At 35.6% G+C, this 24,374-nt stretch overlaps 2 protein-coding genes across 2 annotated transcripts; one reads left to right on the top strand and one right to left on the bottom strand.

Annotated features, from left to right (window-relative positions):
* Positions 1-1,987: 1,987 nt before the first annotated feature.
* On the bottom strand, positions 1,988-4,572 carry LOC116107893 (mitochondrial inner membrane protease ATP23-like). The gene is made up of 5 exons (XM_031394165.1): positions 4,414-4,572; positions 4,152-4,273; positions 3,551-3,688; positions 3,357-3,440; positions 1,988-2,346 (listed from the first exon to the last, which is right to left on the bottom strand). The coding sequence occupies exons 1-5, from the start codon at positions 4,508-4,510 to the stop codon at positions 2,212-2,214; spliced, it is 576 nt and encodes a 191-aa protein (XP_031250025.1). The 5' UTR covers positions 4,511-4,572; the 3' UTR covers positions 1,988-2,211.
* Positions 4,573-6,153: 1,581 nt separating this feature from the next.
* LOC116107847 (proline-rich receptor-like protein kinase PERK9) lies at positions 6,154-6,672 on the top strand. The gene has a single exon (XM_031394129.1). It carries the CDS (start codon positions 6,154-6,156, stop codon positions 6,670-6,672), a length of 519 nt encoding a protein of 172 aa, XP_031249989.1.
* Positions 6,673-24,374: the final 17,702 nt, after the last annotated feature.

The following is a 24,374-nucleotide window of genomic DNA, read 5'->3' as shown; positions in this document are numbered from 1 at the left end:
AAAAAATCATATACTGATGTTAGCTCAAAAAGTGGTTAAAATACAAAGTGTGCTAGCTGTCAAGCCATACCACCTCAAAAATATATTATACAAACCCTATCTCATTTTAAGATAAGGATGAATGAGAGTTCTCTATGTGTCAAGATAACTTGTAAAAACATTCATTACATTGACTTCAAAAGTGTATAAATTAACACCTCTCTTCAAAAAAAAAAAAAAAAGGAGGTTGGGCATATGAGAGTTAGGCACATAAAAACTTATTTTTCTCTGTAAACAAAGTATTTCTCCATCTTTGTACGCCTTACAGACAATATCATGGAAATAGTCAGAGAATAATAAAAATAACAGTGGATGTAGGATTTGCTTTAAGCATCCGAACCACTATAAAAACCTTTCTTGTCAATCCTTTATTTATATTTCTGTAAACATATATCATCTCAACACCATAGGGTGCATTTGGTTTATTATTTTGGATAGGATTTTGGGAATAATATTGGGTAGTTGGATGGGGGAGTATTACGAGGTAAAATTTAAAAATTTATGAAAAAGCCCATAGGTTTGCTAATTTATTTAAACACCCTAATGTATAAAATGACAAAAACACCCCCATCACCTACAGTGCCAGATTCCGGCCACCACCGCGGGAATCTGGCCGAAAAATCACGTTACGACACAGACCGGTCGGATCTGTGTCGTAACGCGCCATTATGGCCTTTTCCGACCAGATCCACCATGGATCTGGTCGGAAAAAGCCATATCCACGGCCTACCATGGCCGCGACGGCCGGAAAAGGCCAAAACGACAGCCATTTCTTTGGCCGTCGTTACGGCCAGATCTGGCCTTTTCCTGCCAGATCCGTGGTGGATCTGGCCGGAAAAAGCCAGATCGGTGAACTTCCGACCATTTCTGGTCGGTAGGTAGGCCGTTGCACAGATTCCGCTACCACCGACAGTGGTTGCCGGAATCTGGCAAGTATGGGTCGCGGGAGTGTTTTTGCAAATTTTTAAACTTTTTTTTCAAGGGGCATTTAATGAAATTAATAACCTTATGGGGTCTATAAGTAATTAAAAAAATAGGGTAATATTTCTGGAATAATGTGCCAAACATTGTTTGGAGAATATGATTGAGAATATGGGTAAAAATAATAAGCCAAACATAGCCATAAACATTTCTCATGAATCATTCACATGTAATTCCTAAGTCACATTAGCGCTTTGCACGTGCGAATAGTTGGTGTCAAAATCCAGCATCAACAATTTTTCTGTTATGCCTAAAAAATCAAGGCTGACACAAACTTACATCAGTGAGGACCAATGAGAGTTCAAGAAGGCATTGTGTCGTCCAGGCGCTGCCACGTCGTCCAAGGACAAAAGGAGTAAGGTTGTCATCAGCTTGGCAAGTAAAGGTCTGGCAAGTGAGTGGTTGGGAGTCACCCACCTACCCAAGCCTTGCACAATTTAAGGATATCTTCCTTGCAATCGACCAATGAGAAGCAGGGTAGGAACTGTACGACACCTGCCTGCTGACAGACCCGTAATCATTACCTAGAAACCTCTTATTATAAATAGAGAGCTCTCCTCTCATTTTTTGGGATTCTAATTCTGATAATATAAACACTCTCTCTCTCCCTCTCTGTATTTCTGTTCTCTCTAATCACTGCATGCGACCTGATTATAATCTTTCATAAATAAAAAGATAATGGATGTAGAATTCGCTTTGAGCGTCTGAACCACTTTAAAAATCGTCTCCCTTTTATTTATTTCATTTTCCAGTTCACGTATAATTTATAAGTCCGCTTAGCACTTTACACGTGGGAATAGTTGATGTCAAAATCAAGCATTAACAAGATAACTCAAATAAAAGCAACATCACATCAACCATCCAAACATGAAAACGAGAAGCAACTCAACAGTTATCAACAGAACACATAAGCTGTCCTTTGAAAAAGGAGAAAATTTATTTATTATATTTCTTTAATAACACCACCAGAATCACATAAAAGCATGGCTGTAAATAAGCATTAAATTAAAAAAAGGTAATCTCCTGATTAATCAGTCAAAATATAGATGAAATAAATGGTGAGAATCTATGAAGTAAATGAATATTTGTGTATACCAAATGCTACTCAAAACTCAGAGCATAATCTTAAACTCTGAAAACAATCATCTGCTGTAATACTGGTTCTTCATGGCATTTTGTTTTAACAGTGTCTTAAGGAGCTCTGTCAAAGGGCTGTGTATCATTATAACATACATCCCAGACTGCTTCCATGGCATCCTTTGCAGCTGCCTCTGAGCAGTAAGGATTAGCAATCACTGATTTCATAACTCGTCTTCTCACACAGTCCTGCGAATACCAGAGCAAAAACAAGATATTGAATTACATAAATTTGATAGAAAGTCCTAAATAAAATAGATTATAAAGAGTATATTATGCAAGTGAAGAAAATATATAAAAATTTGTAAAAATAAACTTTATGTGCAGTATTTGGGAGGACACAACTTCAGATGTAAAATGGAAGTCCTAATAACCAGATCATGTATGAAAAGTTAGCTTCCTCTAATAGCTAAATACAATGACAATTTGAATCCAGGGAAGCACGTCGTGTTTTTGCCATTAAAATAGTAATCACTAGTCATGACAGCACCTAATTCATGTTCAATTGGAAAAGCAACACTATAACAGTGAAACAATTTACTAAGATCATTATCTACACTTTCCCCCTGCACTAACTATGTTTTAAATGTACATGCCAAACTAACAATGTGATGATTTAACTAAGTAGTTCTCACAGAATTTGCAAGATGGTCCATCGATTCGCTCTGCATCCAGAGGAGCATAATAGCGACTGAATCTCATGGGATTAAGACTACAACAGGTTACAGGTCCCTACAGTATTTCAATGAGGAAGCAATATCAAAATTGCTTCAATGCCTAAATCTCGGTGATACCTTCCCATTTGTCATAAAACTCATACTGCTTTTGAACGGTAACCCACTCTTTAGTTATAAACTCTGCGTCCTCAAATTCCTTGCAACGATGAAGTTGCACAAACTATGATACATCCCAATATAAGTCCTTCAGTCCTTTTGGTTAAATCAAAATCAAGAGATCTAGTCTTTTCATTTTTTTCCTATTAACTATTAAACCACCACGGCACTACTCATAGGCAGAAAACCTGTTCCCCACATTCACAGACTATTTACAAAATGAAACTTCTTCAATTATTGTTAAGTTCTTTGTATAAGTATTGTTAAAATTCCATGGACAGCAGATAATAAAATTACAAAGAAAGGAAAATAGAGAGCTATGTCCAGAGATTTTATCTCAAGTCTTTCTTAAGAATTGAAACTCACTTGTTCGTGGCCTCTCATCTTCATGAAACCTCGCAACAATTCCCGTTTGTAGTGGCAATCACCACTTAAATGGCCCGCACGAATCTATTAACATAACTCATGAAAAATGGATAAACCTAAGTATCAAAAACAAGAGAGAGAGAGAGGTGAAGGGGAAATTGAATAAAACTTTCACCAGAAAGCCAATTTGATACCTCACTACAGGCATGATGAGCACAATTAGCCCAGTTCAAGTTTGCAGCACGACATTCATCGTATGCATGAATTAGCTCATGTATAACTACTTGGTTGACCTCATCTTGGATTGTCATGTGATTACTACACACCTTTATCTACACAGATGCTCACAAAACGAAGAGAAAACAAACTTAGAAAATGAACTATTCCATCAAAAATAATATTATTAATAAGCTATAAATGTGGATTTGCAAACAAAAATAGCAAGCGCAAGAAGAAGTACCAACAGAGCTGAAATGAACTTTACAAAGAGATTTTCGATTGATTGAAAGATAACATAATCCAAAGTAAAAAGATTTTACTCAATTTATCAACTAGAAGCTCCAATCTAAGTAAGCTACTATATTTTTTCAACTCTCACAAATAAAATCATTTTATATAGTAACCTGCCATATTTGAATTGAAAAAAAAAAAAATTTGCGAGGACACAAGCAATGGGAGATAACATGCGGTAAATTTCAACTAAGAGAATCAAAGCCAATTCATGTCAAATTGAACCAACCAGAAGATAAATCAGTTAACATCTAAATGAACCAAAATAAAGTAAAATAAAAATACCCCTGTACCACGAACAAAGCCCCCGCTAATTTGTTCATGACAATGAACAGCCTTGATGAAATTGTCCCCAACTGCACACCCAGCTTTCTCTAAATGCTCCTTCAAGAATTTCACCGTTGGGTCTACCCAAAACAAACAAATTTTAGAAAAATGAAGTTAATTTTAAACTCACTGAGAAATTCTTCAAAATCCAAAACTCAAGATCCTAAAACCCTAGACCCTAGTAAAGTCTACGATACGTCAAAAGGAGTGAAAAAATTACGTCTTAAACTTCTCCGAATCATGTCTTCGCATTCCTCGACGGCTTTACCGCCAGGAACGACGAAGGGGGGTGACTTCTCGTCGTGCTCTTCAGCCATCTCTCTGAGCTGGGATTTTGCTTGTGGGCCGTGGCAGTGGCTGTAGCGCGGACGGCACAGTAAATAATCGGTTCGGGTTTTTGTATTAAAATTGTTTATTTGCTTTTGTTATTATTATTAATTTATATAAAACAAATAAATAAATTATATGAATATCCATACATATTATGATATTAAATCATTTACAAAAAGTAGAAAAAATATATACAAATATTATGATATTCAATCTTCAAAGTAAACTTATATACAATCATAAGAGCAAAAAATAAATGAATGACACCAATAATTTAAATAGTCAAAAAATTATTAAACATGAACAAAATTCATGTTAACATCACAAATTATACAGTAACATAACAATAAATCCAATAATCATATTTATTAACCTCAAGGGGTTGGCCAGTTGTCAAGAAAATTTGCATTTTTTTTTATTTTTTTTTATTTTTAGATTCAAACCTTAGAGTTATTCCAATTCTTTAAACTTGTTAGGTATTCAATGGATCACAAGCACGCAAGCTGCCCTAACACCCGATTACCAAAAAAAAAACACTTGTAAATTTATAAAATTATTATTTGGATGATAACTTATTTATCTATATTAAAGATAAAGTTATATATATGATAGAATATTTTAATAAATTGAATGAAATAAATGGAATGAAAGCGGTGGTGTAAATTGAGAATTTGAAATATTAAAGGTTAGTGGACTGGTGGAAGAAGTTTTAAAAATTGGAAAGTGAAAAGTTGGAAAATAAAAGTCAAATTCAATGTTTTGACCCACCTTGAATACTTGAATAGTATCAAAAAGTATCTTCCTCTCGTTTCAAATACACCAAAAATTTTAATCTCTCATTTTCTCTTTAGTTTTTAAGGTTTTCTTTTATTGGAGTTAAGACTTAATTCAGTTCGTTAAAATATAATAATAATGATTCTTTTGCTATTCATCTGTCGTTGTATTTTGGGAAACAGATATTGCTCAAATCTTTGTGCACCCGAGTGAAGAAGACAAATATGTTTTAAGAAAACTATGTGTTACACAGGCCTCGGCATTCATTATAATGTTGTATTTTTTATCAGATCTCCTTCTGCCATTTTGAAAGATCTTTTATACGTGATCTCATTGTTAGTATTCTTAATTTTATTTTACTGATATTTTATTTTATTATTTTTATATTTAATAAATTTATTATTTTGAATATTTTATAACTATTGGGGGGTGCGGTTGACAATATTTTACAGAAAACCAACACTCACAAGAAGAAGTTGGGGTTTGTTAATTATTAACAACCCATCTAATCACGTGTCATTAGATGCGAAACATTGCCACGTAATATTTAAATAAGTTTGGTCCCAATCCCAACCAAATGAATCGGTCAAGTGAATGTTAATAACCTCTAATTAACAAACAGATTTAGCAAATACCTCACATTCCTTAACCTCCATCCCGCTTTGAATCCTATAAATTCCCTTCTTCCCATTTCCCTTTCATCTCATTCTTTGTCTCCGCAGTACTTCTCTATATTTAGAGAACTACTGCATTCTTGAGGATACTCCATATCTTCATTTTTTTTCTTTTTTCTCAAAAACAAAAAACCCAAACAAATCTTAAAACCTTCCCAAAATCCAAAAAAATAAAAAATAAAATGGCACGTCAATTCCTTGTTGTTTTTGCCCTCGCTTTGGTGGCTGTTGCCGCTTTTGTTTCCGCTGATCAGCAGTCTCCCAAAGCTGCTCCAACCGGTCAGCCGACCACCGCACCCCCGCCTAATAATAATAACAAGCCCTCACCTCCACAACAGTCACAGCAAAATCCCCCAGCTAGCCAACCCCAACAAACACCACCTCCCACTACTTCCTCCGAAGCCCCCAAGGCCTCCCCCACCGCTAAGGCCCCCACCTCAACCCCACCCACATCTTCCTCCAAGGCTCCCTCCAAGACCCCATCTTCCAAGGCCCCATCCTCCTCCACCTCAGAAGAATCCGCCAGCCCACCCTCCACCAAAGTCGATGAGCCCTCCACCCCACCGTCTCCTTCCACTACTGATGAAGCCGCTACTGCACCCACTGCCACTGCTCCCACCGACGCAGCATCCGGTGCTGGTGCTCTTGAGGTCTCAGCTGTTGCTGGTGTCGCCGCTGCTGCCGGCTTCCTCTTCTTCTAAGCTGCTTATCAAAGTGTGAAGAAGAGAGGAAGAGTTGATCGAAGTCTCTTAAATTAATTCTTTTTTTCTGTGTGTGTGTTTTTTTGATTATAATTCTCAGGTTTCAAATGTATTGTGTTAGTTAAAATGAAATAAGAGAGGAAGCCGTTCAAAAAATATGTACTTATACTACTACTACTTCTAAGGCCTCGTCCATTTCAATTTTAATCATACATTCTTTATTCGTTTCATGATGATTTACGTGTATGTTTATGTGTTTTCCTCCATTTGAGCTCTTATTTACTCTATGAAAATTTCCTGAAATTCTCAGGTTCGTCAGCGTGATTAATCTGTTTTTTTTTCTTTATCTTTAATATTTTTCAGAATTTAAACAAAAAAGTTATTAGTGTTCTAATTCTTCAGGCATTAATGGTTTAATTTTTTCTTTTATATCATTCATTCTCAGGTTTCACTGTACATTCCCATCGTGCATGCATGCATCGTATTAATTCATACATCCGTGTCATGTTTTATTTCTCTTATCTGAGTTTGGGTTCAGGAGATCTATTAAACTGATTAAAAATTGAATTAATGTTATACATGAAGATCAGTTAATTAAACCTAAATATTAATTTTAGACGAATATTGCATTAATTACTTCTTCAAACTTTTGATCAAATGATTAAAAGAAGGCAAATTTCCAAAATCCAACATGCTTAATTATTTAATCCAAAATAAACAATTGTTTAGATTATGATTAATTCGAAAATCTTAATTGTAATTTACATATTTGTGTTACAAGAACTTGATATTCACAACCATTTCCGCGGTTAAAAGTTGGGCGAACAACATGCTCCCACCCAAACTATGCCTTAAAAGACACTTTCCTACTCGAAATGTTTGAAAACGACAATTATCCACTTTTCGACTTTTTGTTCAAATCTGTTAATAAAATCCGTTAATTGATATAACATTATTGATGTTCTTTCCTTCCTTTTTGAGGGGTAACTTTGACTTTTTATGTTTTAGTATTTCTTTTAAAAAAAAGAAAAAAAAAAATTGATCTCATCCCATCTCATCTCGTCTCCTCCTCTTCTCTTTCATATCTTTCTTCCTCTTCTCTCCCATATCTTTCTTTCCTTTCTTCTCCCTCGGGTCACTAGGCAAGATCCTAGCATGGGAATATGGATTACAGGCTGGCCAAGTCGAAAGCCTCTCTCCTCTTGTCTTCATCTTCTTCATCTCTCTCATAAAAGGGAAAAAAAAAAAAAAAAAAAGAGGGTCATTTTAGGGTTTTGATTTGGGATTTTTTTTTTGTTTTCTGTGATTTTGTTTGGGGGTGTGGTGAATTCAGGGCTAATTTTGGGAAATAAATTGTTGGTTGTTTGGGCTTTGTGGTGGTTTTTTTGGAGGAATGTTGTTGGTGGGTTGATTGCCATTAGCGTTTTAGGGTTTAATCTTTGGTGGGTATTGAAAATATTGGTTGGTTTTTGTAGGTTTTTGAAGTGGGTTGATGGTTATTCTGGGTTATATCACGGCTAAAGGTAAAAGAATTAAAAAAAAAAAAGTTTTTTTTATTGTTGATGCTGGATTTTGACACCAACGACCTCGCACATGCAAAGTTTTAAGAAGTCTTAGAAATTACATATGAATGATTATGAGAGTTGAATGGAGTACTGTTCTCACAGTAGCATGCAAAGATGTAAAAATAAATGGGATAGCAAAGGATTTTATAGTGGTTCAGATGCTTAAAGCGAATCCTACATCCACCGTTTTCTTTTATATTTGTGTGTTCCTGGTTATTAGCCAAGATCACAAGAGGTCGCGAACTGCGATCTGGGTTACAGATGCTTGGTGTTCTAAGTGTTCTTAGAGAATATCAAGCTAGTTTCTTTCCCGTAGTGTGTCTTTGCTATTTTCTTTGTTGAATTCAGAGAGTCTGATCTCGATTTTGTGAGGGGGAACTGCTTATTTATACTCATTGAGCTCAAGATAATGATTACATATCTGCAAGTGGGTTGGTGCTATGCAAATCTCTTCTGTTTTCCCATTGGTTGAGAACTTAAAAAATATTCTTAAATTAAATTGGGCTTGGACAGGTTTGCGAATCAAATTCATTCACAAACAAAACTTGAGTTGGTGGGTTGTTGATAGCTATATTCTCTCTATCTTGGGCAACGTGGCAGACTCTAGACAGTGCAAAGCCTTCCTGAACTTTGATTAGTGTTTGCTGACATCAGTTTATGTCAACCTTGATTTTTAGGCATAACAGTTATTTTGGTGAGGTTTAACTTGTAAAGGGCTTGAATTTTAACTATATTTTCTGTGTTTGGGCTTGAATTTTTTGTGGTGGGGATTTGGGTTTCTGAGGTTACGATAGAGAAGATGAGTTCAAGCATCATAGAAAGTTTGGTTCATGGGGGCAAGTTTCTGAGGTTATATTTTAATGGAATAAAGTGGAAGAAGGATTGCTCGTGTTCTTCTTTCTGATGTTCTCGATCAAAATCGCATTAGATCGGGGTGCGATTCTACCTAGTCGGATGCAATTCCAAGCCACTATGGATATGGTCACAGCGGAGGCTTTGATGCTGTAGTAGTGGATTGTGGAATTTTAATTAAAATTAATTATAAAAATAAAATAATTAAAATTTGAAAAGAGATTTTTGTAAAAATTAAATAATTATATTTAAAGTTACTATATTGTCCTTATTCAAACGGATTTTAGTAACAGATTTGTATAGAAATTGGGTAACTATTGTTTTAAACTTTTTGGATACGAAAGTGTCTTTAAGGCTTAGTTTGGGTGGGAAGATGTCGTTTGGCCTTAAAAATTCACAGATTCACCTTTTTTTTTTTTTTTTTTCAATACACTCTAATTTTTATACTAGCCTTAATTAATAAGTACTTGAAACTGGTTTAGACAACATTTCTTAAATTTCTTGTTTCAAATTTTTGTTGAAAAAAAATGAATTTACTTAAATTGTAAACCAAATGAACTCCACATAAGAATTAATGTCACATATTAAACAAAGGCTGATAATCAAATGCTCGACTGAAAAAAAAAAAAAAAAAAAAAATCGTGTGTGTGTGTATATATAAAAGGTGGTGTATAGTGTAAGAGATGGGATTTCTTCATTTAATAATGTAATGAGACTGTTGTTAAGATGAGTGAAAACGAAAGAGAAAAAAAAATTCTTGAAAGTCTCTTCACCTCTTTAGTTTATTAAATCTGACCGTTTCTTCCACCAATCGCATTCTTCCCAAATCCAATGGCACAATCAGCTAACCTCTGACGGTTTCTCTCCCAGTTCAGATCACACCTCCGGCAGTTGTCAATTGGATTCCCAGTTCCACATGACAAATAGGCCAAGTTCCCCCTAGACGCATTGATTCTCCTATCAAAAGAAACAACTATAAATTAACTCTAATCAAATATAAATTAAGTATGGTTTTAATCATAGTACGTAATGTACAATACCTGTCTACTTCATGTACAACTAGCTCATGGTCTTGAACTGGTGAAGAAGAAACCAGATTTGGGATTATTAGAAGAGAGAAGAAGGAAAGTACAAGAGAGATTGAAAGATTTGACATTTTTCCTTTGTGTTTCTTCTCTCTTGGAGATCTTGGTGGTGGTAAGTTTGAGTTGTGACTTGTGCGTGGGGCTATATAAAGGATTACAGTAACATTAGATTTATCCATCCAACTATTGACTCTGACATATCAATTGATGTGGCTGATGTGACCTCATCTGCCACATCACATCAGACATAGCCAAGGCGACCTTTCTTGTTGTCGCCTCTCTACCGTCATTTGTGTCGGCGACTGGCGCGGGTGAGTTCCTGGTGAAGAATATAGCTAGTTCAACCGTCACATTTACTTCCAAGTGGTAAGTCTCTGTTATCACATTTACTTCCATTCCATATTTCTTTTGCTCAATTAATTTTAATTTTTTTACTTTTATATCATTTAGTTGAGTAGAATATGCTACTGAGCTGGACTGTTGTTCTTTGTAGGGCCATACTTTGTGACTTCTGTCTTTGCCAGACTTCTTGGATACTTCCATCGACAAGATATTGAAGGTATGAAGGCTAATTTAGACCGTTATATTAACACTTCAATCCAATTTTAAAGATAAGTGTACCATAGCATCCTTCATGGATTACACATATTCAGTTACATCCTTAGTAACAATGGTGAGAATTTTATGGAACTGAACATTTTTGCTACTGTAGAACTATTTAGTTACTTGTTGGTATTTCTAGGGCTGTCTTCCGTATTTGATGAGATTTATTTTCATTTGTTTGTGTTACAGCTTAAATAGAAATTAGCTTCAGCCACCTCAGCAGTAAAATATGTATTTAGGCAAGAACAAATTGAACAAAATGTTGTAAGTCTAAGGTTGTTGGGAGCCAGTAACTGTGATTAGCAAAATTGAAAGAATCCCAAATTTAAATCTGCCTTCCAAAATTCATTTCCCCCAAATTTTCGTTTCAGTCTATAATATATACCCCAAATCATTTCAAATTTCAAAAACCCTAGCCACCACATTCTACAATTTCAGTCGCACTCGATGCCTGCACCACCACATGTCACCGCCGTACAATCGTTTACACACACCACCACAATGACAACCACCACAATCCAATTTCAGCCACACTCAGACGCCCGCACCACCACATTTTGCAGCTGTGCTATCCTTTACCAACGCCACCATAACAAGGCTGCTGGCAAGCCTGCAAGGTATGGACGTGACCGTTTGGCTAGGTAGGTTATTGTTTTGTTTCATATTTGTTCAAATTGATTTTTTTTTTTTTTTTTTTGTTTATTTATTTAGCTAAGTTATTGAGTTGTTTATGCTTCTATCAGGATACATTCTGTGGGAGGGTATGTGAATGCCCCCTGGTTGATGGTGTGCAGGTCAAATGAGATGGCTACAGCCACTGTGAAGGTGACATTGTTGTAAATGTAGCTAGTATCAATATCTAATTTTTTTTTTCTTGTAGGAAAATTATTTACTTTATATGTGTAATATTGTTTGAATATTTGGTTGACAAAAAATATAAGATATTTGCAAAGAATGTGAGCTACTTACCAAGTATTTAGAGAAAAAAAATAATTGAAAGAAAATCAGAGTGTTGGCTCCTGTTGGTTGATCTGTTGGTTAAACTCAACTTTATTGCGATCGTGTTTTTGATCTGTTAGTTAATAGTCATTGATCTGGATACTCTTTGACTGATGTGTTCAGAGTTAAATTTGAGTAATTAGATTGGTGCAATTTTGTTTCCTTGGTTACTTTGATATGATTTCTGCCGCGGGTTGATTCATTAGAGTTTTTTAACGGTTTCATTTATAGCTTATTGAATTTGAGTCAATGACAACTTGTTAAATTTTCTTTTGAAATATTATTTGAAAGAACCATGAAGAGGTGGCGGAAAATGTTGATTGGAAGCATGTAAAGATATCGATTAATAGGATTCAAAAACGCAAATAAAGCATAAAAACATTATACCTTTTCCTAGTGCTTAGGTTTGATGAAGCCAAGATTCAAAAGTATGAATCCTCCACACTTTAACACCACCTTGAGAGAATGAGAGAGTGGCCGAACCTAAGAGAGAGAGAGCTTGTTTTTCTTTTGAGTGAACAAAATGAACACTCAACCTAAAATGCAACCATTTGCATTTATATATACATGGGTCATTTTGTAATTAGTTGTTTTTCACTTGCATGCCCCAATAAAATCTTATTCTAAAAGGAGTCCAAGCATTTATTAATTTGCCCTTTGAATAATCAATATTATTCAAGGGCCCATGTAAACTAAACTAGTTTACATTAACAACCCATAAGTTTACCCTTTTGCCCTTTAACTATTAAAAGGTTATTTTAGTTTATCTCATTTATCTTAATGCTTTAAGATATGATAATTAATACAATTAATTATTGCTTGACCATTTTAATCTTTAAAATGTCACAAATAATTTTCTATGTAACTATTACCATAGAAATCCTCTCATTACCCTCGAAAGGTGCTAGCCCTCTTCAGATAATCATTTCTCTCTCTTATCATTCTCTAACTTCTCAAGGCTATTGGTGTGACCATGTAGGTCCACCGTGGATTAGCCGAGAGCCAGTTCTGGATGAATCCGAAAACCTGTTTGGAGGCCCAACGGCTCTAGTAAACATCTAGCAATGTGCCATAGTCCCTAAACTACGATGAAGAAATACTTCATCGAACCCTTTTTAGATCATATGTACCATGCAGGTAAAGTCTCTCCATTGATATATCTTGAGATTCATGGAACATCAAAATCTTAAATTCGATCTTCTACCGAATCGTCGATCAATATGTCCGGAACTTGTCATCACAAACTTGCTTTCGTATAACTAATAATAGACTCTGGCCAAAGATTCTTATTTCTGACATTTATCAACGTTCTTCTAGGAACTCGAATCCGGATGGAGTCAGCAATATTCCTGATCCTATATTTTTTAGTCAATGATCCCTTCTTGACCATCGTTCGTTTCCGCATATGAATAACGTATGACCAAATAGGCTTTATCATATGAAACATGACTAGTTTCGTACTTATACACCATATGAACCATACGTATTTGTATTGGATCTGACCACAATGTCTCAGGTCAAAGGACTACATCGTGCATTGATATGACTAAATGATAAATCATTGACTACATGCCTTTCTAGGTGATTTGTTGCTATTCGGTCACGTTCGAAAAACAGTTCACCAACCGCTAATCCATACTAATGCCCCAATGACATTGCTATCATCGTCATCCGTACTTATATCAACTCATGATATTGTTCGGAAGCATCCAGTGTGCCTACTATGCAATATAGTTGCCCAAATTATATTGCTTCCGTAAGGAACCTTTTTGATAAATTCATTTACCAATTAAATGAATCATCTGGACAATTCATATACATACTTTATTTTAAATGTATGGCAAAATAAAAGAAGCAATTTATATATATGAATTGAAGAACTCTTTCTTCTATTGTTTATGATATATTGACACAAGACAAAATGCTTTGTAACAAACAACACGAAACACTAACATACACTAACAAACTCCCACTTGATGTTGTATCTCATACCCATCTTCTCAAGATGATGGTCCAATTGCTTTAGTGTCATCGCCTTAGTTAGTGGATCAGCTACATTTTCTACTGAAAGTGTCTTTAGAATTATAATCTCTCCAGCTCCAATGAATTCTCTCAAAATGTGATACTTGTGCTGAATGTGTTTGGATTTTTGGTGTGCCCTTGGTTCATTTGCCTGTGCAATAGCTCCAGTATTGTCACAGAACATGCTTATCGGGTAAGCCATGTTCGGAACCACACCAAGTTCAATTACGAACCTTCACATCCAAATAGCCTCTTTGGCTGCTTCTGAAGTAGCAATGTATTCAGCTTCTGTAGTGGAGTCTATTGTAGTTGTCTGTTTGGAACTTTTCCAACTAACAACACCTCTATTACATATAAAAATGTACCCTAACGTAGACTTTCTATCATCAATATCTGATTGAAAATCAGAATCTGAGTATCCTTGAATGTTTAATTCTGAACATCCACAACTCAGAACTAGATCCTTAGTTCTTCTTAAGTGCTTAAGGATCGACTTTACAACTGACCAATGTTTCTCCCCTAGATTTGACTGATATCTGCTCGTAACACTTACAACATAAGCTATATCAGGTCTTGTACATAGCATTGCGTACATTAAACTGCCTATGACAGACGCATAAGGCACATTACGCATCCGTTGTCGCTCTTCATCGGTCTTTGGACCCATCTCTTTGGAAAGATGAAGATCGTGAGTGAAAGGCAAGAGACCTCTCTTAGAGTTCTCCATGCTAAATCTTTTCAGCATTTTCTCTATATACAATTTCTAGGATAATCCAATTACCCTTTTCGTTCTATCTCTATAGATACGAATGCCAAGGACATAGGTCGCTTCTCCTAAGTCTTTCATCGAGAAGGCTTAGGATAACCAGACTTTAACCTCTATCATCATGCCTATGTCATTTTCCATCAAAAGTATGTCATCTACATATAATATCAGAAACGTGATGGCATGATCTTTAACCCATTTGTATACACAGGGATCATCCGGATTCTTGACAAAACCAAATGATTTGATTATGTCATCAAATTGAATGTTCCAGCTCCTTGAAGCTTGCTTCAATTCATAAATGGATCGATGTAATTTGCATACCTTATGTTTTTCGGTAGAGGATACAAAACCTATTGGTTGTTCCATATTAGATGTTTTCCTCAATAAACCCATTAAGGAAAGCTGTTTTGACATCCATATGCCAAATTTCATAATCATGGTATGCTGTGATGGTTAGCATTATATGGATGGATTTAATCATAGCTACAGGCGAGAAGGTTTCCTCATAATTCAATCCTTGTTTCTGAGTATAACCTTTCATCACTAGTTGAGCTTTAAAGGTCTCTACCTTCCCATCCTTGCCAACTTTTCTCTTGTAGACCCATTTGCAACCTATAGGAACTATTCCCTTTGGTGGATCCATAAGTGACCATACTTGATTGGCATGTATTGATTCTATCTTGAATCCATCGCTTCCACCATTTTCTGAATCTCTATCTAGTATTGCTTCTTCATAGCTTATAGGATCATCCCATGATCATCTACTCCCACAAGTAAGATTCAAAATCTTGCTCATGAATGAACAGCATGCATGCATGAAGAGTGGTGGAAATGGAGAAAAAGCATAAAAAAATTGGATTCAAAACCGTTTTTCAACAAAGCATGGAAATGAAATTATACATTCTCCTTTGCTTAGATTGATGAAGATTACTTCAAAGGATGAAACCTCCACACTTTAACACCACCTTGAGAGATTAGAGAGTGGCCGTGGGTTATGGAGGAGTTTCTTGTTGATTTTTGTGAACAGTCAAGAATGAACTAAAATGCAACCTTTTGCACTTATATAAACTTGGCAATTTTGTAATTATTTATTTTCACTTCCAACCCCATAAATCTTTTTATAAAGAGACCCCACGAATTTAATAGCTACCCTTTGAATAATCAATATTATTCAAGGGCCTATGTAACCTAAACTATTTTACATTAACAACCCATAAATTTACCATTTTTACCCTTTAACTATTAAATGTTATTTTTGTTCATCATTAATCTTAACACTTTAAGATATAATATTAATTATTGCTTGACCATTTTAACCCTTAAATGTCACAAATAATTTTCTATGTAACTATTACTAGAAATCCCGTTATTACCCTCGGAAGGTGCTAGCCCTCTTCGGATATCATTTCTCTCTCTCATCCTTCTCTACTTCTCAGGCTATTGGGTGGACCAGTAGGTCCACCGTAATTAGCCGTGAGCCGTTCTAGATGAATCCGAAAATCTGTCCGGAGCCCAACGACTATGGTAAACCTACACATGTGCCATTCCCTAAACCACGATGAAAAATGCTTCATCGAACCCATTTCAGATCATACGTACCATGCAGGTAAGTACCCCCATTGAAATATCCTAATCGAGTATGGATTCATGGAATGTCAAATCCTAAACTCGATCTTCTACCGAATAGTCGATCAATATGTTCGGACCTCGTCATCACAAACTTGCTTTTGTATGACTAATAATAGACTCTGGCCAAGATTCAATTTTCTGACATTTATCGATGTTAGTCTAGGAACTCGAATCCGGATGGAGTCAGCGGTACTCCTAATCCTATATTTCTAAGTCAATGGATCCCCTCTTGACCATCGTTCTTTTTCGCATATGACCAACGCATGACCAAAGGCTTTATTTGTACGAAACATGATTAGTCTCGTATTATACACCGTTGAACCATACGCATCCATATCGAATCCGACTATAATGTCTCAGGCACAAAGACTACTCGTGCACTGATATAACCAATGATAATCATTGACCACATGCTTTTCTAAGTGATTTGTCGTTATTTGGTCACGTTCGAAAAATAGTTCACCAACCGTTAATCCATACCAATGCCCCATGACATGACTATCATCGTCATCCATACTTATATCAACTCATGATATCTTTCGGAAGCATCCGGTATGCCACTGTGCAATATAGTTACCCAAATTATATTACTTCCGTAGGGAACCCTTTTCGATAATTCATTTACCGTTAAATGATCATCTGGACAATTCATATACATACTTTATTTTAGATGCATGACTGAATAAAGGAAGCAATTTACGTATATGAATTGAAGAACTCTTTCTTCTATTATAAATGATATATATATAGATACAAGACAAAATGCTCTGAAACCGACAACACGAATGTTTTCTAGAGCATACACTAATATACACTAACAAACTCCCACTTGCACTAAAGCCATTCATGTTGTATCTCAACCCATCTCTCAAGATGATGGTCCAATTGCTTCAGTGTCATTACCTTAGTCAGTGGATCACTACATTTTCTGCTGAAAGAGTCTTCAGAATCAAAATCTCTCCAACTCCAACAAATTCTCTCAAAATGTGATACTTACGCTGAATGTGTTTGGATTTTTGGTGTGCCCTTGGTTCCTTTGCCTGTGCAATAGCTCCAGTATTGTCACAGAACATGCTTATCGGTAAGCCATGTTCGGAACCACACCAAGTTCAATTACGAACTTTCGCATCCAAACAGCCTCATTCGCTGCTTCCGAACAGCAATGTATTCAGCTTCTGTATGGAGTCAGCTGTGGTTGTCTGTTTGGAACTTTTCCAACTAACAGCCCCTCCTTACATATAAAAATGTACCCTGACGTAGACTTTCTATCATCAATATCTGATTGGAAATCAAAATCTAATATCCTTGAATGTTTAACTCGGAACATCCATACCTCAGAACTAGATCCTTAGTTCTTCTCAAGTACTTAAGGATCGATTTTACAACCGACCAATGTTTCTCCCCTGGGTTTGACTGATATCTGCTCTAACACTTACAGCATAAGCTATATCAGGTCTTATACATGCATTGCGTACATTAAGCTACCTACGGCAACCATAAGCAAATTATGCATCCGCTGTCGTTCTTCATCGGTCTTTGGACCCATCCCTTAGAAAGATGAAGACCGTAAGTGAAGGGCAAGAGACCTCCTTGAGTTCTCCATGAAATCTTTTTAGCATTTTCTCTATGTACAATTTCTGGGATAATCCAATTACCCTTTTCGTTCTTCTCTATAGACACGAATGCCAAGGACATATTCGCTTCTCCTAAGTCTTTCATCGAGAAGGTTTTGGACACCAAACCTAAACCTCTGTCTCATGCCTATATCATTTCCCATCAAAGTATGTCATCTACATAAATATGAAAATGTGATGGCATGATCTTTAACCCATTTGTATACACAGACTCATCCGATTCTTGACAAAACCAAACGATTTGATTATGTCGTCAAATCGAATGTTCCAGCTTCTTGAAGCTTGCTTCAATCCATAAATGGATCGATGCAATTTGCATACCTTATGTCTTTCAGCAGAGGATACAAAACCTACCGGTTGTTCCATATATATGTTTTCCTCAATAAACCCATTGAGGGAACTGTTTTGACATCCATCTACCAAATTTCATAATCATGGTATGCTGCGATGGCTAGCATTATACGGATGGATTTATCATAGCTACAGGCGAGAGGGTTTTCTCATAATCCAATCCTTGTTTCTGAGTATAACCTTTCGCCACCAGTCGAGCTTTGAAGGTCTCTACCTCCCCATCCTTGCCAACTTTTCTCTTGTAGCCCCTTTACAACCTATAGGAACTATTCCCTCTGGTGGATCCACAAGCAACCATACTTGATTGGCATGCATTGATTTTATCTCAGAATCCATCGCTTCCACCATTTTCCTGAATCTCTATCCAGTATTGCTTCTTCGTAGCTTCTAAGACATCACCATGATCATCTACTCCCACTAAGTAAGATTCAAAATATTGCTCATGTAGGAACCCATATCTCCTTGAGGTTTCGACATTCTAGAAGACTTTCATACTGGAACCATAGTATCTGATACTGAGGTTCGCTGAGTGGACGTTCCATCTTCAGCAATCTCGGTTCTTAGCTCTTCGAACTCTTCCTTGAGTTCAATATTTCTTCCAACACCGCCTTTCTCCAAGAACTCGTTCTCAAGGAAGCGCGCATTTCTACATCCAAACTCTTTGATCACTTAGGAAGTAAAAGCATATCCTAAACTATCTTTAGGATATCCAATGAACGGACCCTTCTCGGATTTAACATCCGCTTATTAGATTTAACCAATTTAACATAAGCTGGGTAGCCCCAAATCTTCATATAATTCAGACTTGGACGTTTTCCATACCATATCTCATACGGTATTTTCTGGATAGTCTTAGATGGGACCCTATTAGGATGTGCACAGTGGTCTGAGAGCGTACCCCCACAGAGACATTGGTAAGTCTGTAAAACTCCCCATCGATCGTACCATATCCAATAGGTACGATTTCTCCTTTCAGATACTCCATTAAGCTGGGTTGTATAAAGGAGTCAACTGTGAGATGATCCCATTTTCTTTTAAGAACTCTTGAAACTCTGTACTCAAGTATTCCCCCCACGATCTGATTGTAGTATTTTAATACTCTTTCCAGTTTGATTTCTACTTCATTCTTGAATTCTCGAATTTTTCAAAGGATTCAGATTTGTATTTCATTAAATACAAATACCTATATCGTGACATATCATCTGTAAAGGTAATGAGTATTCAAATCCTCCCCTAGCTAAAGTACTAAATTTCTACACACATCTGTATGTATGAGTTCTAAAAGTTTCTTTAGCTCTATCTCCTTACTCTTAAAGAGAGACTTGGTCATCTTTCCTTGGAGACATGATTCACAGGTTGGATAGGCGGAACCTAATGAGTTTAGGATTCCACTTTTTCCAAGCTGTATTAATCTTCTCTCTCCTAATGACCCAATCTATGATGCCATAGAATTTTAGATTTGATTCAGATCGAGTTCTTTTATTAGAAATGGTATTGATTGAAGCTAGTCATTCAATTCCAAGACATACAAACCATTTGTATTCACACTTTAACCCTAAAACATTTCCAAAATATTGAACATTCATTTCCATAAACAATACATATAACCTGCCTTACACAAAGCAGAAATAGAAATGATGTTTCTTGTGCCTTTTCAAAGTACAATACTTTAAACAAATTCAAAACATGTCCTGAAGGTAGTCTCAGTGAGCAAGTCCCGATGGCCTCGTTTGAACTCGTGCCCCATTTGCCATCCTCAAATGATCTCGCCTTTTGTCACCTCATAACTATTCTAAAGTACCTGCAAAGACTAACAGACATGAATGTTGTTGTTAAATCTAATATCCAGGAATGACTATCTGAATTAACACTTATTCATATTCAATCATAAGACATTGGTTCGTACCTGCTTTTCCTTTGCCTTTCTTTAGACTGTTCAGTATTGAGAGAGTTCCTCTTCCAGTGTCCATCTTTTCCACAGTGGAAACATTTTCCTTTTTCATCGGCCTTCTCTGCCTTTGCCGCTGGCTTCTTGAAGCTCTTATTTTTGGGTCCAACTTTTGGACCTCTCTTTGGTAGCACTTTAGGCTTTTTATTGGCCCTGCTAGTGAGGCGACAAAGACATCCTCGTCCCTTCCCTTTCACATTCTGTCTGTGAAATTCTTTAAGCTCATTTAGCAGTTCAAGAGGTTTTCTCTCCTATTGAGATTGTATTTAGTTATAAACGGTTTATAACTGGAGGAGGGATTGTAGAATCAAATTCACTTTGAGGCGGTCTGGCATGACCACCCCATATCCATCCAGTCGATCTATCCATTGATCATTTTAAGAGTATGATCAGCTGAGGTTCCCCTTCCCTCAACTTCATGCTAAAGAGGGATGCACAATTCATACTCAATCACTCTTGGATTTTTGCTATACAACTCTTGTGGAGCTATGAGGATATCATAAGCTTTTAAACCTCTTCATGCTTAGTTTGAAGTTCTCTATTCATGGAGGCTAACATGTAATTTTTACCCTCCTACTATCCTCTCTCCATTTTTCAAGAGCATCAGCTCAGCTTGTGGAGCATCCGGTCCAATATCAAGTGGAAGAGGTGCTTCCAGGACATAGGCAATCTTTCAAAATCTAGAACAATTCTAAGATTTCTTAGCCAATCTTTTAGGTTGGGTCCGGTTAACATGTTATTGTCCATTATCCTTAGAGACATTGTTGGCCATTTTTTTTTTCGATTATTTATCACAAGTGAAACTGCAAGAAAAATAACTATTAGTGTCTTGTAATCTTTTAAACCTTTAATGCATAATCAATTAGCTCCCACTATTTTATTCGAGTCATATACTCCCTTAAATAGGATCCATAAATTTTCGTTGGATTATTTCTTAGTGGGAATTTCTTATCAAATTCATTAACCTTACATAATAGAATTCTTGGTTAATTAAGTCTATAAGTAGAAACCTTTTCCTTTTATATCACTATATAAGGTTTGATTCAATTCCTTGTCCTAGCTTCAGATACCTCACATAATGAATTCTTGGTACCCTAGGCTAGTTAATCTAACCATTGTGCTTTCTTAGGATGACATTTTCATCATGTCCTCACATAATAGAATTCTTGTGCAAGGTGAAAATATCCATCCAAGAACAAGATCACTTAATTCTATGATATAAAGATTATATCCCTCACATAATAGAAATTTGGGATATTAAAATTTATATCAAAGAATTTAGTTATCCCACAATGGGAACTTGGATTTATAATTTTAAATTGAGAGATTTAGGTTTAATCTTTAGTTATTCATTTTTAGCATGCCAGTTTAATTAACCTTTCATACTATCATATATATGCATAAATTAAACATGTGGGTTGACCATGGGGCTTTTCGAAAATACATCCTAAAGGCAAACTATTTACCCTAATACTATATCTTCGATTGGATCGTCATCCGATGCTCTTCGGTTCCCGTCTAGCCGATTCCATTATATATTGGTCTTGCACGCAGACCCGATTAAAATAATAAATAAAATTTAATTATTACAAGCCATTTAATAAAAGAATATTACAACACCTTTTGAATATTTTGAAAACCAATTGGAGCCCATGATCAACCCCTAATCTAATATTCATTCATCACATAATAAATATTAGACATTCATACCAAATAAACAATTATTTAAAATTATATATTCACTAATATATATAAATATAAATATCTCTTTATATATTATATATTCTATATATATATATATTCATGGTAATATAATACTTTGGGGCATGCAACAATTACACATTTTATAGGATCATTACACAACACTTTTGTCTATTCCACCCAAAGATATTCTATTTATTGTTAGCATCATTTCAATACTTTTCACAAAAGTCATGCTTGCTAGATAGTGGGTTTTATTACTCCAGAGTATCATTCTATGATACAGTTACTTTTAGCTAAAGTATACTTTTTATGAACATTATCTTTTCAAAAACAATCATGTCATCTTGCATCTCATTTTTGAACCCATTCCAACAACCAAATTATTACATTTCAAAAATATAATAATTTATCCCATACAGTGATGCATTATAGATAATTTAATCAATTAAACATCCTACATTAAATTTACCACCATCATACATACATAATATCACATTCATCAATGAATCAATAATCCATACTTTATGCTAACATCAAATTCCACCACTAAACACTTGCAACATTTGCATACACTTCATGCAAAATATACTTTAATCAAATTAAAGATAACACATTTAGCATGTCAATCATAAACCATTTAATCAAAGTAATGGAAATGAACATGCATGAACTTTTCTAAATGAATCATCATGCAACATTTCCTAAAACATCATTCATCAATCATGAATGAATGACATTTTTATGGCAAAACTAGTCATGGCCGAAAATGACATATATGCTGCATGTAGTTTTCAACACATTTCATGCAATAATCATCATCCAAACAGGCTTTAAATCATATTCTAACATACCCAAACATATTAGAGCAAGAAGAAAAACATGTTTTCCAAATCAAGAGATGGCCGAGACATACACATGCATCAAACATGCTTATACATCAAACAACTCATCCAATACTAAGGCATGCTCATTATAACCATTATCATCATTCAAACATATAGAGAAAAAGAATGAACATATACCTTTGATCATATGGCCGAGACATGCATGTAAGATCTACTATGAAAAAAACATTTTTGAACCATATCACTAACATGCAAACTCAACTAGTTTGATGAACATATGAACACATGCTCCATTTTAGCTTATAAATTCGACATGCAAGGAGCTTGATGCTCTGATACCATTTGAATGAACAGCATGCATGCATGAAGTTGGTGGAAATGGAGAAGAAAGCATAAAAAAATTGGATTCAAAAACCGTTTTTCATACAAAGCATGGAAATGAAATTATACCTTCTCCTTTGCTTTGGATTGATGAGATTAGCTTCAATGGATGAAACCTCCACACTTTAACACCACCTTGAGAGATTAGAGAGTGGCTGTGGGTTATGGAGAGAGTTTCTGTTTGTGTTTTTGTGAACAAGTCAAGAATGAACTAAAATGCAACCTTTTGCACTTATATATACTTGGGCAATTTTGTAATTATTTATTTTTCACTTCCAAGCCTAATAAAATCTATTTTATAAAGGGACCCACGAATTTAATGTCTGCCCTTTGAATAATCAATATTATTCAAGGGCCATGTAAACTAAACTAGTTTACTTATAACCCATAAATTTACCCTTTTTACCCTTTAACTATTAAAAGGTTATTTTTTTCATCTCATTAATCTTAACACTTTAAGATATAATAATTAAATATAATTAATTATTGCTTAACCATTTTAACCCTAAAATGTCACAAATATTTCTATGTAACTATTACTATAGAATCCCTTTATTACCCTCGAAGGTGCTAGCCCCTTCGGATAATCATTTCTCTCTCTCATCCTTCTCTAACTTCTCAAGGCTATTGGTGTGCCCATGTGGTCCACCGTGGTTAGCCGTGAGCCGTTCTGGATGAATTCGAAAACTGTCCGGAGGCCCAACGACTATGGAAACATCTAGCAATGTGCCATAGTCCCTAAACCCGATGAAGAAACTTCATCGAACCCATTTCAGATCATACGTATCATGCAGGTAAGTCCCTCCATTAAATATCTTAATCGAGTATGGATTCATGGAACTTCAAAATCCTAACTCGATCTTCTACCGAATCGTCAATCAATATTCGGAACTCGTCATCACAAACTTGCTTTTGTATGACTAATAATAGACTCTGGCAAAGATTCATTTTCAGACATTTATCGATCTTCATCTAGGAACTCGAATTCGGATGGAGTCAGCGGTACTCCCGATCCTATATTTTCGAGTCAATGGATCTCCTCTTGACCATCGTCGTTTCTGTATATGAACAACGCATGACCAATAGGCTTTATTGTACAAACATGATTAGTCTCATACTTATACTCGTATGAACCATACGCATCCATATCGGATCCGACTACAATGTCTCAGGTCAAAGGACTACATCGTGCACTAATATAACCAAACGATAAATCATTGACTACATGCTTTTCCAAGTGATTTGTCGTTATTTGGTCACTTTCGAAAAACAGTTCCACCAATCGTTAATCCATACCAATGCCCCAGTGACATGA

The sequence above is a fragment of the Pistacia vera genome, unplaced genomic scaffold (genome assembly GCF_008641045.1).
Source record: "Pistacia vera cultivar Batoury unplaced genomic scaffold, PisVer_v2 Contig549, whole genome shotgun sequence".
Classification (NCBI taxonomy): Eukaryota; Viridiplantae; Streptophyta; class Magnoliopsida; order Sapindales; family Anacardiaceae; genus Pistacia; species Pistacia vera.
This window is presented reverse-complemented; position numbering and strand designations above follow the sequence as displayed.

What these genes read in the sequence shown, in the direction of transcription:
- LOC116107847 (XM_031394129.1), top strand. Translation starts at nt 6,154, where the DNA reads ATGGCACGTCAATTCCTTGTTGTTTTTGCCCTCGCTTTGGTGGCTGTT.
- LOC116107893 (XM_031394165.1), bottom strand. Translation starts at nt 4,510, where the DNA reads ATGGCTGAAGAGCACGACGAGAAGTCACCCCCCTTCGTCGTTCCTGGC. An exon ending in GATTCGGAGAAGTTTAAGAC is followed by an intron (nt 4,274 to 4,413) that starts GTAATTTTTTCA and finishes TGTTTTGGGTAG; the next exon opens with ACCCAACGGTGAAATTCTTG. An exon ending in AGATGAGAGGCCACGAACAA is followed by an intron (nt 2,347 to 3,356) that starts GTGAGTTTCAAT and finishes TGGTATTCGCAG; the next exon opens with GACTGTGTGAGAAGACGAGT.